The sequence below is a fragment of the Bufo bufo genome, chromosome 8 (genome assembly GCF_905171765.1).
Source record: "Bufo bufo chromosome 8, aBufBuf1.1, whole genome shotgun sequence".
NCBI classification, from domain to species: Eukaryota; Metazoa; Chordata; class Amphibia; order Anura; family Bufonidae; genus Bufo; species Bufo bufo.
In genome coordinates, this window is record NC_053396.1 from 16,781,279 (window position 1) to 16,795,592 (window position 14,314).

Here is a 14,314-nt window from a genome sequence, read left to right on the forward strand (position 1 = left end):
CTGCCAAGTGCACATGCAACAGGTCAGCCAGTGTCTTAGGTACAAATCTGCTGACGGATGCCCTTTTAACCCCTTGTTTCAGCAGGTGCACTCAGAGTTCTTTAGGGCCCTTATTTATGTAGGGTTGTAAGGGCCCTTCTTTAAAGAGGACCTTTCATTACAATAAAAAAATCTAAACTAAGCATACAGACATGTAGAGCGGCGCCCAGGGATCTCCCTGCACTTACTATTATCCCTGGGCGCCGCTCCGTTCTTCCGGTATAGGCTCCGGTATCTTCAGATTTTCGGCTCAAACGGGAGGAGCCTGCTCTTGTTCTCCTGGGCGTCTCCTTCTCCCAGGCTTGAGTGCTGGCCAATCGCAGCGCTCAGCTCATAGCCTGGGAGAAAATAACCTCTCAGGCTATGAGCTGAGCGCTGCGATTGGCCAGCGCTACAGCCTTGGAGAAGGAGACGCCCAGGAGAACAGGCTCCTCCCAGTTGAGCCGAAAATCTGAAGATAACGGAGCGGCGCCCAGGGATAATAGTAAGTGCAGGGAGATCCCTGGGCGCCGCTCTCCATGTCTGTATACTTGGTTTAGATTTTTTATTGTAATGAAAGGTCCTCTTTAAAGAGAACATGTCACTATGACAGACATCTGTAACATACTTACCAACGTCTAAGAATTCTGGACAGTAAAACCTGTCGGACCACCTGGTAACACCAAAATGCCCTGGAAAACCCATACAATCGCCATTGGGGTTCAGCTTACAAAACCCACCTCCTTTCACAGATCATGGGCTTGTCCCAGCAAAATCAGAATTCTCCTAACAGAGCTATAGTTGAGTGTAATTGAATCTACTAAGCAGCCCCCCAAAAGGGTCTGAAAGGAAGGGTTCCCGGTCCTGCAGACAGTGTATCACATGATACCTCTCAGCCAGTTAGCAGCTCTAAAAAGGATCATGTGACTTCACAGAACTAGGAAGTACTTTCTTCTCGGCCCTCATGTTTGGCATTTTAAGGGGGGCACACTTGTGGGTGTAACTGTATACACCAGTGTCTCTCTGTTAGGGTGTCATACTGATGCCCTTATTTTAATGCATTTGTTTTAGTGGCAGGTTCTCTTTTAAAGGGGTGGTTTGTAAGATTGATGGCCTATTCTCAGGATAGGTCATCAATATCTGATTGTCAGGGGGTCTGACGCCCCAAATCCCAACCCGTCAGCTGTTTCAGAGTAGCGCCTGAAGTTCACAGAGCTGGTAACTGCAGTGCTGTTCCTACCATAGCTCTTTGGAAACAACTGATCAGCAAGGTGTGGGATACCCACCAATCAGATATTGATGGCTTGTCCTGAGCGTAGGCCATCTGTATTCAAATCCTGGCCAATCCCTTTAAGACTAGGTTCAGATTTGTTGGATTTGCAGTGCAGAGTCTGCACATTACAGTACAATATACGCAGATGTAGTTTTAAAATCGGCATCCATATGCAGCAGAAGTGTTACCTGTTCAGCATACAGGAGTGAACTTACACCCACAGTCTGCTGCAAAATCCACTTCACATGCAGATCTTGCTGCGCATTGGCACCGTGATCGGCTGTGTAAATATCGCACCGCATCTGAACTTGTGCCAAAAGGGGCAGACATTTTTTTTCCAGCTTTTTGTTTATCCCTGGCAGGTAACATTGTCGGCATGGGTCAGTGTGTTGTCCTCGGCCTGACGGTTGTCATTAAAAAGAAATTCTCAGCCTCACGGTTCTGGGACGACTGCGTGAAATATAACTGCACGGTGAGAATCCTTCGTTTTTCCCGTTAATATCCTCCCCGGCAATTTTGTGTTCCTATTAACATGGCTGCTTTATCGACAGATTGTCCAGTACATTGGCGAGATCTGCCGCTATCTCCTGAACCAGCCAGTGCGGGAGGCCGAGTCCCAACATAGAGTGCGCATGGCATTAGGAAACGGGCTCCGTCCTGCCATCTGGTCCGAGTTTGTGTCCCGGTTCAGGGTCCCACAGATCGCTGAGTTCTACGGAGCGACAGAATGTAACTGCAGCCTGGGCAACTTCGACAACAACGTAAGCGTGGCGTGTGTGTGTGGTTATGTGCCGTTTAAGCGGAGTGACCCTGTGTCTCATAGGTAAACGATCCGTGTGATTCATAGGTTGGGTCCTGCGGATTTAACAGCCGCATTCTGCCCTTCGTATACCCCATCCGGCTCATGAAGGTCAATGAGGAGACAATGGAGCTTATCCGCAGTCCGCAGGGTCTTTGCATCCCCTGTCAGCCAGGTAAGTGCAGATCGCAGAATACAGTATATTATTAAGGGCTTGTCTGGTGAACAAACAGTTCCTAAGGAGTTCTGGATTAATAGAGGGGGTTTCACAATTCCAGGACCCTCATTTATTAGCCAGAGCAGAGAATGACTAGAAGGAGCGTATTTTGACCGAAGGACCCAGCAGGTCCATGCGTAACCATTGAAGCCCTCCAGAGCCACGTCATCGATATCCAGTCTGTGCACTGTACTGCAGGTCAGTACCATTTAAAGGGATGTCCAGTTTTCAGATATTGATGACCTACACTCAGGGTAGGTCATCAATATTAGATAGATAAGTGCAATCCGACTCGCAGCACCCTTCACCGATCAGCTGTTTGAAGGGACAAGCGCTGCATCTTGACGCTGTCTACATTTCAGCGGCGGTGCAGTCTAATTACAGCTTTCTCTCCTGTAATTAGACTGCTACAAGGGAGCTGATCAGTGGGGTGCTGGGAGTTGGATCCCCGCCGATCTGGTATTGATGACCACTCTTAGGCTCCATTCACACGTCCGCAAAATGCAGAACGAAATTGCGGAACAGAATTGCGGACCCATTCATTCCTATGGGGCCCGGACACGGAATTGCGGATCCGCACTTCCGTTCCGCAAAAAAATAGAACATGTCCTATTTTTGTCCGCAATTGCGGACAAGAACAGGCATATTCTATTAGTGCCGGCGATGTGCGGAACGCACATTGCCGCTTTCCGTGTTTTGCGGCTCTGTGTATCCACAAAACACGTTACGGACGTGTGAATGGAGCCTTTAAGGATATGTTATCTATATCAGAAAACTGGATAGCCCCTTTCAGGCTAGGGCTACACGGCGACGCATCGCAGAAAATTCACACAGCAAAAATTGATGTGCAACTTGCGGTCGCTATTTTAGGACTATGCTTCAGGCAAGTGACAAGCAAGTCGCTGATGCACAACTTGCGATACAAAATCCATCAGGTCTGGGTTTTCTGGGACTGTCGCGTCCTATGTTTCCGTGTAGCCCTATAGCCTAAGGCCTCATGCAACAACCGTGTCTGTATTGTGGTCAATGAAATACGGCTATTGCCTGCACTACGGACAAGAATTGGATGTGTTCTATTATTTGCGGAACGGACATGCGTATGGGCTGTCCAATTTATAATTTTTTTTGTGGACCTATAGAACTAAATTGGTTCATGTGCAATCCACAAGAAGACCTAGATCGGACACAGATGGCTGAGTACAGTCGTGTGTATGAGACCTAAGTGAAAGAGACTGAGCTGCAGTATCAGACACAGCCACATTTGTATGTGTGGTAGCAGCGCTACTTTCTAAGTTCTAGAAGATCCTAAAGGTGGCCATAGGATGGTAGGTATTCCTCACGACTCAGTCCTCCCCCATACACATGCAGTCTTGGCCTGACTGAGTGTGCGTGTGTTCTTCATGGAGCGAGGGGAATAGGCTGCCTCCAGACTTCTGGATCAGATGGATTTCTGCACCGATGATCTGCCATTAGATGGACGGGCCAGTCCTTCTGAAATCGGTGGGTCTGGGCAATCTTCATCTACAGTGCATGGCCAGCTTTAGTCGGGGTCACCTTCACATTCCTAAAACAGGGACTTACCCCTGTGCCTTGTTTGGTTTGTATCACAGGAGAACCTGGGCAGCTGGTTGGCCGTATTGTCCAGTCAGACCCACTGCGAAGATTCGACGGTTATGTGAACGAGTCGGCCACTAACAAGAAGATAGCCAAAAATGTTTTCAAACATGGAGACATGGCCTATCTCTCCGGTAAGCGTTCTGCCCAAATCGTGGAGAAGTCTTGGTGCCAAGGTTGTCTGCTTTTCTGACCGCCGTCTTGTCTCTACTGCAGGCGACGTGCTGGTGATGGATGAGCTGGGTTACATGTATTTCCGGGATCGTACAGGTGACACGTTCCGATGGAAAGGGGAAAATGTGTCCACCACAGAAGTGGAAGGAATCCTAAGTAGGCTCCTGGGGCAAGCGGATGTGGTGGTCTATGGCGTAGAGGTGCCAGGTATGCGGCTGGATCTCGATTTGTATTGGGGGGGGGGGGGGGTGATGTTTGTTCTATGCATTGAAATCACCTCTTGTTTGCGTCCTAGGAACGGAAGGGAGAGCTGGAATGGCAGCCATTGCTGACCCTGATCATAAAAGTGATCTTGAAAAGTTTGTCAAAGACCTTAAGAAGGCGCTGCCTGGGTACGCATTCCCGGTCTTTCTCCGATTACTGCCAGAAGTGAACAAAACAGGTGAGGGCCTTCGTTATTGGATTTGGATACCACCTTGAGTATGCTCCCCCCCCAGAACAAATGATTCATAGGGCCCCCTCGCCACCTCTTGTCATTGCACACACAGGTCATATCCATAAGGTCCAATAGGCTATTTAAGAATCAACCGGTACATAATAGATCCTAGAGGAAAGTGATTGGCTTAAAATTTCCGAGACTTTTTTATTTTATTTATTTTTTACAGGTCATCAGTATCTGATTGGTGGGGGTCCGACACCCTCGCTGATCAGCTCTTTGAGAAGGCACCGGCATTCGCAGTAGTGCAGCGACTGTCCCTCTGCCCGCCAAGCACACCGCCGTACATTGTACGGGCTAACATGAGGGCTAGTGCCATCTTAAACAGCTGATCGCCTTGGAAGACCACCACCATTCAGATACTGATGGCCAATCCAAAGCATTGAATGTCAGTATAAAGGTCTCAGAAGACCCCTGTACAGAGGGTTGGGGCCTGGTATTTTGTCTGGATGATCCCTGATCATTCTAATCCTGACTGAGGACATTAGCTGAGAAACCTAAAGCCATATATCTTCTGAACAGCCCTGACCACTCCCTAGCCTTCTTGTTATCTGTAGGAAGATAACAAAAGGATCATCTATGTTGAAGTCCAACATGCCCGACCATTCTTTGCTTGACATCTGCTGTCAGAGGCAGATTCACAATGCCTCATAACCATTAGATGGTAGACCGGTTCCACCAAATACATCCGATTTTTTTCTGACATACATTTAATGTGTTAAAGCACAGTTCACCCTAGTATTGCACATTGCATGGGTGGCCTTATACCCATATACCGCTGGTTTGAACTGAGGTTGTAATGACAGACTTCACTGTGCACCAGCAGTTCATTCAGGAACCCTATTTATGCTGGTGAATTAGATCTGTCAGTAGTTCCCTTCGCCTCCAGCAGGTGTCGCTGTTGGTACAAAAATCAGTTCATTGATTTGTGAACCATCTGACATTGCGGTTCCCCCTCTGAGACCCCCCGACACCTGCTGGAAACGAAAACTCTGAGCTAAAATCAATGCAGTATAACAGGCCTACTGAAATGGCGGCCATCAGTCTCTTCCATTGATTTGTAATGCCTGGCCTCTAACATCCCCTATCCCGCTCCCTGCCTCCACAGGAACATACAAATTCCAAAAAACAGACATGAGGAAAGAAGGCTTTGATCCCCACGTGGTGAAAGACACCTTGTACGTCCTGGATTCCCAGCAAGGAAAGTACATCCGCGTGGACAATGAAATCTATAAAAAGATCCAATCGGGGAAGCTGAAGTTGTAGTTTTCAGGCTTTTTTTTTTTTTTTTTTTTTTTGCATTTTTTTAAATTTCGCTTTGGTTCTGGTCATGTGACACAGATCGGGCCCATGAAGCAGACCGAGTTCTTACATCTCCAGAGATGATGTTTGTTCACGTACCAAAGTATTACGGTATCTGGGAAATGGAGGCGGCATGTGAGAGATTTAAAGGGACTTTTTTTATTTTTTTTTATTGAAAAACTGAGCTTTTCTAATTTATTTTGTAGTCCAGAGTTTTAATTAGCCTGTTATCTGTCCAACACTCCGGTTTTTGGCTTGGACAAGACCTGCACTGACGAAGGGAATACGACGTGAACTTTATATCAGGCAATACTGTGATTGGAGGAGGGGACAGCGCAGATGGCAGTGACTCCATATTGAAAAAAAAAAAAGGAAATGTAGGAAATTCACGAGGAAATGTAGGAAATTCACGGACCAGTACATGGTCCTTATCCGTTCAGGACCTCGCTGCTCTTCACCCTGTCAGCTGTGTTATAATCCGGGTCGGGTGAATGGCCGAACTGTCTACACTTATACCTCTGTCTTCAGTACTTTTCCAATCCGGATGATATCAAGCCATAACATAGACTCTATCCTGACAACCCCGAGCAGCGGCCCAGGATCCAATTTATGAAACCCCTGACAGAACAGTTGTGCCAGAGAATACAGCTGACCAGCCTTATAGCGCTTTTTAACCCTTTCGCTACCAGCGCCGTACATGTACGACGCCCGCTCGCGCGTGCAGCGGGCATCATGGCCAAGAAGTCTCTGCTGTTGCAACCGGCAATAATGCCAATCGCGGTAATTAAATGCTTTAGATGCCATGATCAAGTGAGATCAATCAGGACTTCAGTACTTGCGCCAAATGCTCTGAGTCTCTATGAAGAGACTCAGAGCATTAATGCTGCAATTGTTATTTTGTCCACCAGACGGCAGGCCAGAATAAGAAATGAGCAAAATGCTAAGAAATTGTCAATTTTAAAATCCCTGATAGGTAAAAATGAAAAATTTAAAAACATTATTTATAAGGTCATTTATGAGCCTTAAAATTATGACAATTTTTTATTTTTTTTTAAAGTTTAAAAAATATATAAAAAATATAAAAATTTAAATCACCCTCCTTTCCGTATAATTTTAAAAATATATATACCTAAATAACAATAAATATAAACATCCTGGGTATGACCACGACTGAAAACGCCCATCCAAATAAAAAAAAAAAACAATATGGCGATTGGAATGGAAAAAAGGGTGAAAATGGCCGATTTTGCCATTTTTTCAATGCTTCTCTTACCCAAAAAAATTAAATAAAATGTGATCAAAAAGTCATGCGCACTCCAAAATAGTATCAATAAAAACTATGGATTCTCCCGCAAAAAATGAGCCCGTAAACAGCTCAGTAGACATAAATATAAAAAAGTGGGGTCAGAATATGGTGATATAAAATGTAAAAAAAAAATTTAAAGTAATTTTTTTTTTTTTTTTTTACACTATTTAGACATAAAAAAGCCTACATATGGGGTATCGTTGTAATCGTACTGACCCAGAGAATGAAGAGCATGGGTCAGTTTTGCTGCAAACGAAACGCCGTGGGAACAAAACCCATAAATCGGTGGAGGAATTGCGTTTTTTTTTTTTTTACAATTCCACCCCATTTGGAATTTTTTTTACCGCTTCCCACTACATTTTATGCCACAATTTATGGTGGAATTAAAAAGTATAACTTGTCCCGCAAAAAATAAGCCCTTATACAGCTATGTGAACGGAAATATAAAAAAGTTATGGCCCAAGGAAGATGGGGAGGAAAAAATGAAAAAGAAAAAACCCTCCGGTATCCTAAGGGTTAAAGGGGTTTTCTGGGATTTTCATACTGATGGCCTATCCACAAGATAGGTCATCAGTACGAGATCCGTGGGGGTTTTACTCCTGGCACGACCGCCAATCAGCTGCTTGAGGAAGCATTGGCGCTCACGGAGCTCCGGGGTGCGTCCCGGCCTCCTCCCAGCTTACCAACCACAGCGCCACCCCTTGTATAGTGGCTGTGCTTGGTATTACAGCTGAGCCCCATTCACTTGACTGCGCCATGTGCCTGATGAGCATGACATCACATAGCCAAGGAAGAGGCCTAAGCGCCCACAGAACATAACAGCCTCTTCATACAGCTGGTGCCGGGAGTCAGACCCCCGCTGATCTGAGGATAGGCCATCAATATCATAATCCTGGAGAACCCTTTATGGCTCTGCTTTTATTTTATGCCAGAAACAGCGCCCCTCATGTCTTGTGCTTGTGTTTGGTATTGCAACTGCTTTCCATTTAAGTCAGTGGAGTCATTGCAATACCAGACACGGCCCAAGGAAAAGAGTGGCGCTGTTTTTGTTTTTTTCTCTTATTCTAATTCTGGGCTCTCTTTTAAAGCTTTATTTTTTTTGTGCTCAGACAGGGCATAGGTTAGTCTTCCGTTTAAGTGAGGTTATATCCATAGTCACTAACACTATGAAAGTAATTCTACCAGGTGCATTAGTTCCTCTGGCTCTTCTCTTGGTGCACTTATTCCAGTGGCAGCCATCATGTTTGTCACTGCTCTGTCCCCAGTGTTTGTTACTGTATTAAAGGTTTTTTTTCCAGTACTTATCCTCAGGATAGATCATCAGTATCGGGTTGCTGGGGGTCCAACACTGCGCACACCTGGTAATCAGCTGTTTTGGGCAGCCACAAGGGCTGGAAACTATACAGTGGATGGAGCCGCGAGCACAAGGTTCCGCACACTGTGTGGTGGCCGTGTAAGGTACTGCAGCTCAGCGCTGTCATGTGCGCCGGTGCCAGAAACTACACAGTGTCTTCTGCTTCTGGCTCCAGCCACTGTGTTTCCATCTCCAGCGGCTGCCCAAAACAGCTGGCTGGGGGGGACAGGTGTCCGATCCCCACCGATCTGGTATTGATGACCTACTGTGAAGATTGGTCATTATATCAAAGCACTGGAAGACCCCTTTAACAGGTAAATCCACCCATTTGCTGTGGGGTTTTCTCTCTTCTGTGTACACCAATGGGAACAGAGTTCTGGGGGTCCCCACTTCTAGCAATCAGCAAGGAATGGTTGGAACGTTCAGCAGCACCCTAACTAGGGATCGACCGATTATCGGTTTTACTGATATTATCGGCCGATATTCAGGATTTTCAAAGTTATCGGCATCTAACCTTGCCGATAACGAATCACGAACATGGATCGTGCTGCTGTCAGCGCGATCCATGTTCCCTCAGCAGCACAGGGGAGAAGGAAGCAGTGTCTCCCTCCCCCCTGTGCCGCTGCCACCAATGAGAGGAGAGGGGCTGTGGCCACTGCGCCACCAATGATGTTAATTTACTCATTCAAATTCAACAGGAGGCGGGAGCTGGCTGCAGAATAATATAGCCGCACCCGACCTCTAGGACAAGTAGCTGCGATCCGCGGCAGTTAACCTCTGCCGCACCTGAGGGGTTAACTGCCGCGGATCGCAGCCACCGCTCATAGAGGTCGGTGCGGCTATATGACTCTGCAGCCAGCACCCGACTCCTGTATTTGAATTAATGGGCGAGTTATCTTCATTGGTGGCGCAGTGCGCCGCCCCCCCCAACCCCAGTATTAAAAACATAGGTGGCGCAAAGACCCCCCCAAAGACCACCAGTATTAGTCATTGGTGGCAGTGGCCACAGGGTCCCCTCTCTCCTCCTCATTGGTGGTGCAGTGGCAGCTTCTGATCGGAGCCACAACAGTGTAAGCCTGGGGCTTCGATCGGTTACCATGGCAGCCAGGACGCTACTGAAGCCCTGGCTGCCATGGTAATCTCCCTGCTGCTGTGTGCACAAAGCACAGAGCAGCAGAGAGAGTGTAAAGTCCTATTCACTCCGATAGAGATCTATTAGGGTGAATAGGACAAGGGTTCTAGCCCCTAAGGGGGCTAATAGTTAGTAAAAAAAAAAAAAAAGCTTCAAAAAACACAAACACCAAAATATTAAGTATAAATGAAAAAGAAAGATTTACGGAAAAAAAAAGCTAAACGTTAACAATAAACATGTTAATTTTCAGCAGATTTGTGTAGGAATTATTATTTATTTTTTTTTCAAAAATGAAAATGCACAGAATATCGGTATAAATTATCGGCTGCCTGCCTGAAAGTTCACAGATTATCGGCTCTAAAAAAAAAAAATCAATATCGATCGATGCCTAACCACCCCAAGGGGCAAGGTTTTGTGTGGAGAAGGCCTTAAAATATATTCGGCGTATGGTAGAAATGTGAACGTATGGAGCGGTGAGTATGTCCTTCCTTCTTGTGGTGATCTTCCTGATCATGGCTGCTAGGGGTTGTCCACCATCTTCTGCTTGTCTGGAACGCTCCCCATTGCTTCCACTACCCAGCATTGCATGTAGTACGTGTTTCCCATCCTAGTTCTGTAGCTCATAGATGATGGCGGCCAATGGCTTCTCATAGGCTAGCCAGAGGTCCTAAGGAACAACTTGAAGGGGAACTCCATTCAGAAGGTAGCCTAGGTTGGGACAACGATGCAACCTCTTTGTTGGATGGGAATTTTGCAGCGTCCACCATCTTTGTTCCCTCTTTCATTTGCATACGAGACTGTAGCCTGCATTATTCCAGAATGCCAAACTATGCAAAATAATTTTCTCTATGTCGTACCGAGATCATTGTCACCGTGGTGACAGCTTCCATTTTGGATGAAAGGAGGGTTCTGATTGGTTGCAGCGGGCAACCCTACTGTTTTTTTTCTCCTGTCAGACTTTGTGTACACGACTGTTTGGCGTTGTGTCATAGTAGCAGTGTTACATTATAGAATTCTATTCATTCTGAAGCCACGTGAATGCTGGATACTTGTCCCATGTGACAGAGCATATCAATGACTACGCCATGATCACTAACATATGTGTGCTTGTAAATGGCAAGAGAGGGGGATCTATAGTGAATATTTGGGGCAGGTGGTCCCAGACGCCTCTTTACTTCCCATGTTAACCCCACCTTTCCTTCTTTCAAAACCTGTGGATCAGGGTTGCCCTGTGCCCATTAGAAGCTAGGATGTGCCAAGTCTAACCTGGGGCGCCATAGTTGCCGAAGCGGCGGCTTTTGATTTCTGTGAGGAAATTGCTGCTATCTCCCCGTTTTATTTGGATGGTGGGGAGTATTATCTATGGTTAAAGTAGCAACATATCTAAGTATCTCCCCTGATCTGCCTCTTTTGTCAATATGTTAAAAAGTCTATTCGGACATTAGTCCCTGGGAAAGCTGGGTGATCACCATTAATTCATTACAGCACTTTCGACTTTTCCCAACCAGCTTTTCCAGGCAAATCCGCCAAAATCTAAATGGCGGCCATATTGGTTTTCAGTGCCTGAATAGTTTTTTTCTTAACTTGATAACTCTTATTTATTTCAGGGAGAAATTGTTCTTCAGTTTATAAATTGCATGTTGAGTTAATATCACTTCAGTTATATTTACCAGGGAAAATAGTGTTTAATGTGTGTAATATTGGGGTGGAGGGGGGTGTCTGTGCCAGGGAACTAGTCAACGCGCAAGGGTTAAGCTGACATAACTGTTTCCTAATCAGGTGTCTGGTCTACTCTGTCTTAGTTTCCTAACCTGCAGCTGTTTGGGCACGATGAGAGTTGTAGTTCTAGTTTTACCAGCTGCAGGATGGGGAATACTAAGCAACTAGGCCTCAGTTATCAGAACGGTCTGTGTTGCCCATAGCAACTAATCAGAGCACAGCTTTCATTTCCCCAGAGCAGTATATGGAATGAAAGCTGAGCTCTGATTGGTTGCTAGGGGCAGCCCAGACAGTTCTGATAACTGAGGCCTAGTTTGTGTACATTCCTATCACCAGCTCGCACTCTGCTCTGTAAAACATGTTGTATTATCAGGTGGCTTCAGTTATATCGCAGTGTACCCTCCCAACACCTAGCGGGACTCAAATTGTCTCTTCCCCCCCCCCCCCCCCCAAAAAAAAAAACGTGTATTCTAATGTGCTGACCTGACAAACTGACAAGAAGGGGGCCACAAAATGTATTTGGGAGTCCAGGCCTATGCTGTAATGATATCTAGCCATTTTCCATTGGGCTATACACAACAACTGATGCTTAGGGGCCTTACACCCAAAGCATTGCATTACCGGCCAAGTGATAACCAATATGGCGGACATTACTTTTCGTGCTCATTTTGAGTCCTGAATGGCAGAGCCGCTTAGTGATGTGGAATTAATTACCTAGATTTACCATTCAGGGCCGGGTAACAACCCCTGAAACAATGGTCTGCCTCCTTTATTATGGCAGACGTCATCATAAGGTCCTAGAAGGACCCCGCATTATCCGATAATGTTAATGTTGTTAAATGGTACCCCATAAATCGCCTCCCTCCCCCCAGTGTAGTCTAACCATACAAATATGTTGTCTTAAATACACTGTATGACGAGGATTTTCAATGTGCAATAAAAAAAAATTAAAAAAAAAGCCAATTATTGTTCTTTTTTGGGGGTGGGGGAGGGGTGATAACTGCATGCAATTTCCTGATATGTAATGTTCATGCAAGCACTCAGTTTAAAATTTGCTCTGGAATTTTATTCCTGCAATACCCACAGTGGCCACAAGGGGCTGTACTTGGCCTGCGCTATAAGTGGGTTCTCACAGTGTGAGAGGAGGTAAAACTGCACTGACGGCTGTAAGACGGACATCGCTGCTCCCAGGCACAATTCATACTTCTGTATGGAGGCCTTATAAATCTCCATTTCATCCAATGTAGAATCGGAAAACTATTTAGTGTCTCCTGTTTGGAATTTAAAGGGGGGTTTTCTACATATTCGGATTCCGTTCAAGTGAATGGTACTGGGCTGCAGTACAGGATGTGGGCAAGAGTGGCGCTGTTCCTAAAAACGGGGGGGGGGGGGGGAGATCATAAAACCCCTTTAACCAGAACCCACTATGGGTGGCCATGGCTATTCTACTTGACAAGCTGAGGGAGAGGTAGCCAGGGGCCCACGTATACCTGAAGAGTGACCGCACATATATATCAACCTTTTCTTCATGGAGGGGACCCAAACTCTTCTCATTCTATGTATGACACCTACCTAGTGCCCTCCCATGCTGCCTCCCTTCCTTCATTCTGCCCTCCATCAGATTCCTTTCAAGATGGCTGCCACCATGTGGGCGGCTGTCCCACCGCCCTCAGATGGACCAGAGCCAATGACATCGGCGCAGTGTCCATCAAGGTGAAGGGGGGGGGGGGGGCTTAGATTTTGCGTGTAGATGGTGGCCGCCATCTTGAATCTGATGGAGGGCACCAGGTATGCGTCAGTGTACCCTTTAAAGGTCTATCCTGGGAATTTCAATAAGTAGTAGTCACCGTACCCCTGGTCCCCTGACAGCTGGGGGTCCTAAACCTGCTTGATGATTTACAGGTACGCATAGAATTCAATGGAGTTTTCCATAACTCCTATAGATTTTAAAGGAGCAAAAAAAAACGCAACCCTCTCCATAAAAAAATGTCCGCTGTAAAAGTGTCATCTGTAAAACGGGGCAAGAGAGTCAGGGGACCCTCTGTTCTCCTAAAAATGGGACTACCCCTTTAAATCCCTATCCTAAAAACATGGCTCTGCATGTAGATGGCGCCTGCTAGCCTAGTCCTAACTGGTAGGTGAGCCAAAGGGGGCGCTATACTCCCTTCATCTTCCACCCAGAACCTATTTTGGGGAGGCAACCTGTCTTTTTGCCGTGCAAATGGCCTGCAGCCCCAGTGAGAAGCCGGAGGGGGGATAAAGGCCAGTTTGCGGCTTTAGTGTCACTTTCAATCTTTTTTTGGAAGGTTAAATGGCTGTTTAGAGCGGAGCATTGAAGGCCGAGCAGGGGGCGCATTGTGAAGGGCTTCTCCGCCATTGTTGAGTCTTTTTCAATGGTTCCTTGAATAAGAATGCTCCAGGGCCCCCACTTTTTTTTTATTCCTCCTCCCTCAGCCGGAACACAAGTGCTTGGTATGGGGGAGGCCTGGAGTTTCCTGCAGGTTGTGATGGTATTCACAGCCTCCATCGCTTCAGCTAACTCTTTTTTCTTTCTTTCTCTGCAGTTTAACCCGGGCAGAGAGACTCACTGATCTCTGCTTGACACCCAATTACCACATGAATGCGCTGGAGTGGCTGAAAAAGGCCTCTCACTTTTGCTGACCCCCTCGCTCCTTCTGCTGAGAGGCTGCGGATCAAACAAAGCTACTGCGGGCAGGCCTCCATTGTCACCCCGGCCGAGGGGTCCTCCTCTCCTCCAGCACCCCATTGTCTGCGCTTTTATTAAATGCTTTCACTGCACAGGATGCAAACAGCTGTTCCAGGACGGCCGTGTGCTTTATGCAGAATAAGCGGGCGTCCATTTCTCCCCTTTCCCTATGACTGCACGCCCCTTATTACCTATTAATGCCA

At 46.5% G+C, this 14,314-nt stretch overlaps 1 protein-coding gene across 2 annotated transcripts in view; it reads left to right on the top strand.

Moving 5' to 3' along the window:
- SLC27A4 (solute carrier family 27 member 4) overlaps nt 1–14,073 on the top strand; it is a 32,253-nt gene extending 18,180 nt beyond the window's left edge. The window contains exons 7-13 of one of the 2 annotated variants that reach the window (XM_040404807.1): nt 1,654–1,763; nt 1,843–2,052; nt 2,139–2,265; nt 3,918–4,055; nt 4,138–4,302; nt 4,391–4,537; nt 13,969–14,073. In XM_040404807.1, coding sequence (XP_040260741.1) covers nt 1,654–1,763; nt 1,843–2,052; nt 2,139–2,265; nt 3,918–4,055; nt 4,138–4,302; nt 4,391–4,537; nt 13,969–13,973 — 902 coding nt within the window. In that variant the 3' untranslated portion in view covers nt 13,974–14,073. Of the gene's footprint in view, nt 1–1,653; nt 1,764–1,842; nt 2,053–2,138; nt 2,266–3,917; nt 4,056–4,137; nt 4,303–4,390; nt 4,538–5,699; nt 6,934–13,968 lie in introns of those variants that run through there. The other variant, XM_040404806.1, reaches the window with a different exon arrangement.
- Nucleotides 14,074–14,314: the final 241 nt, after the last annotated feature.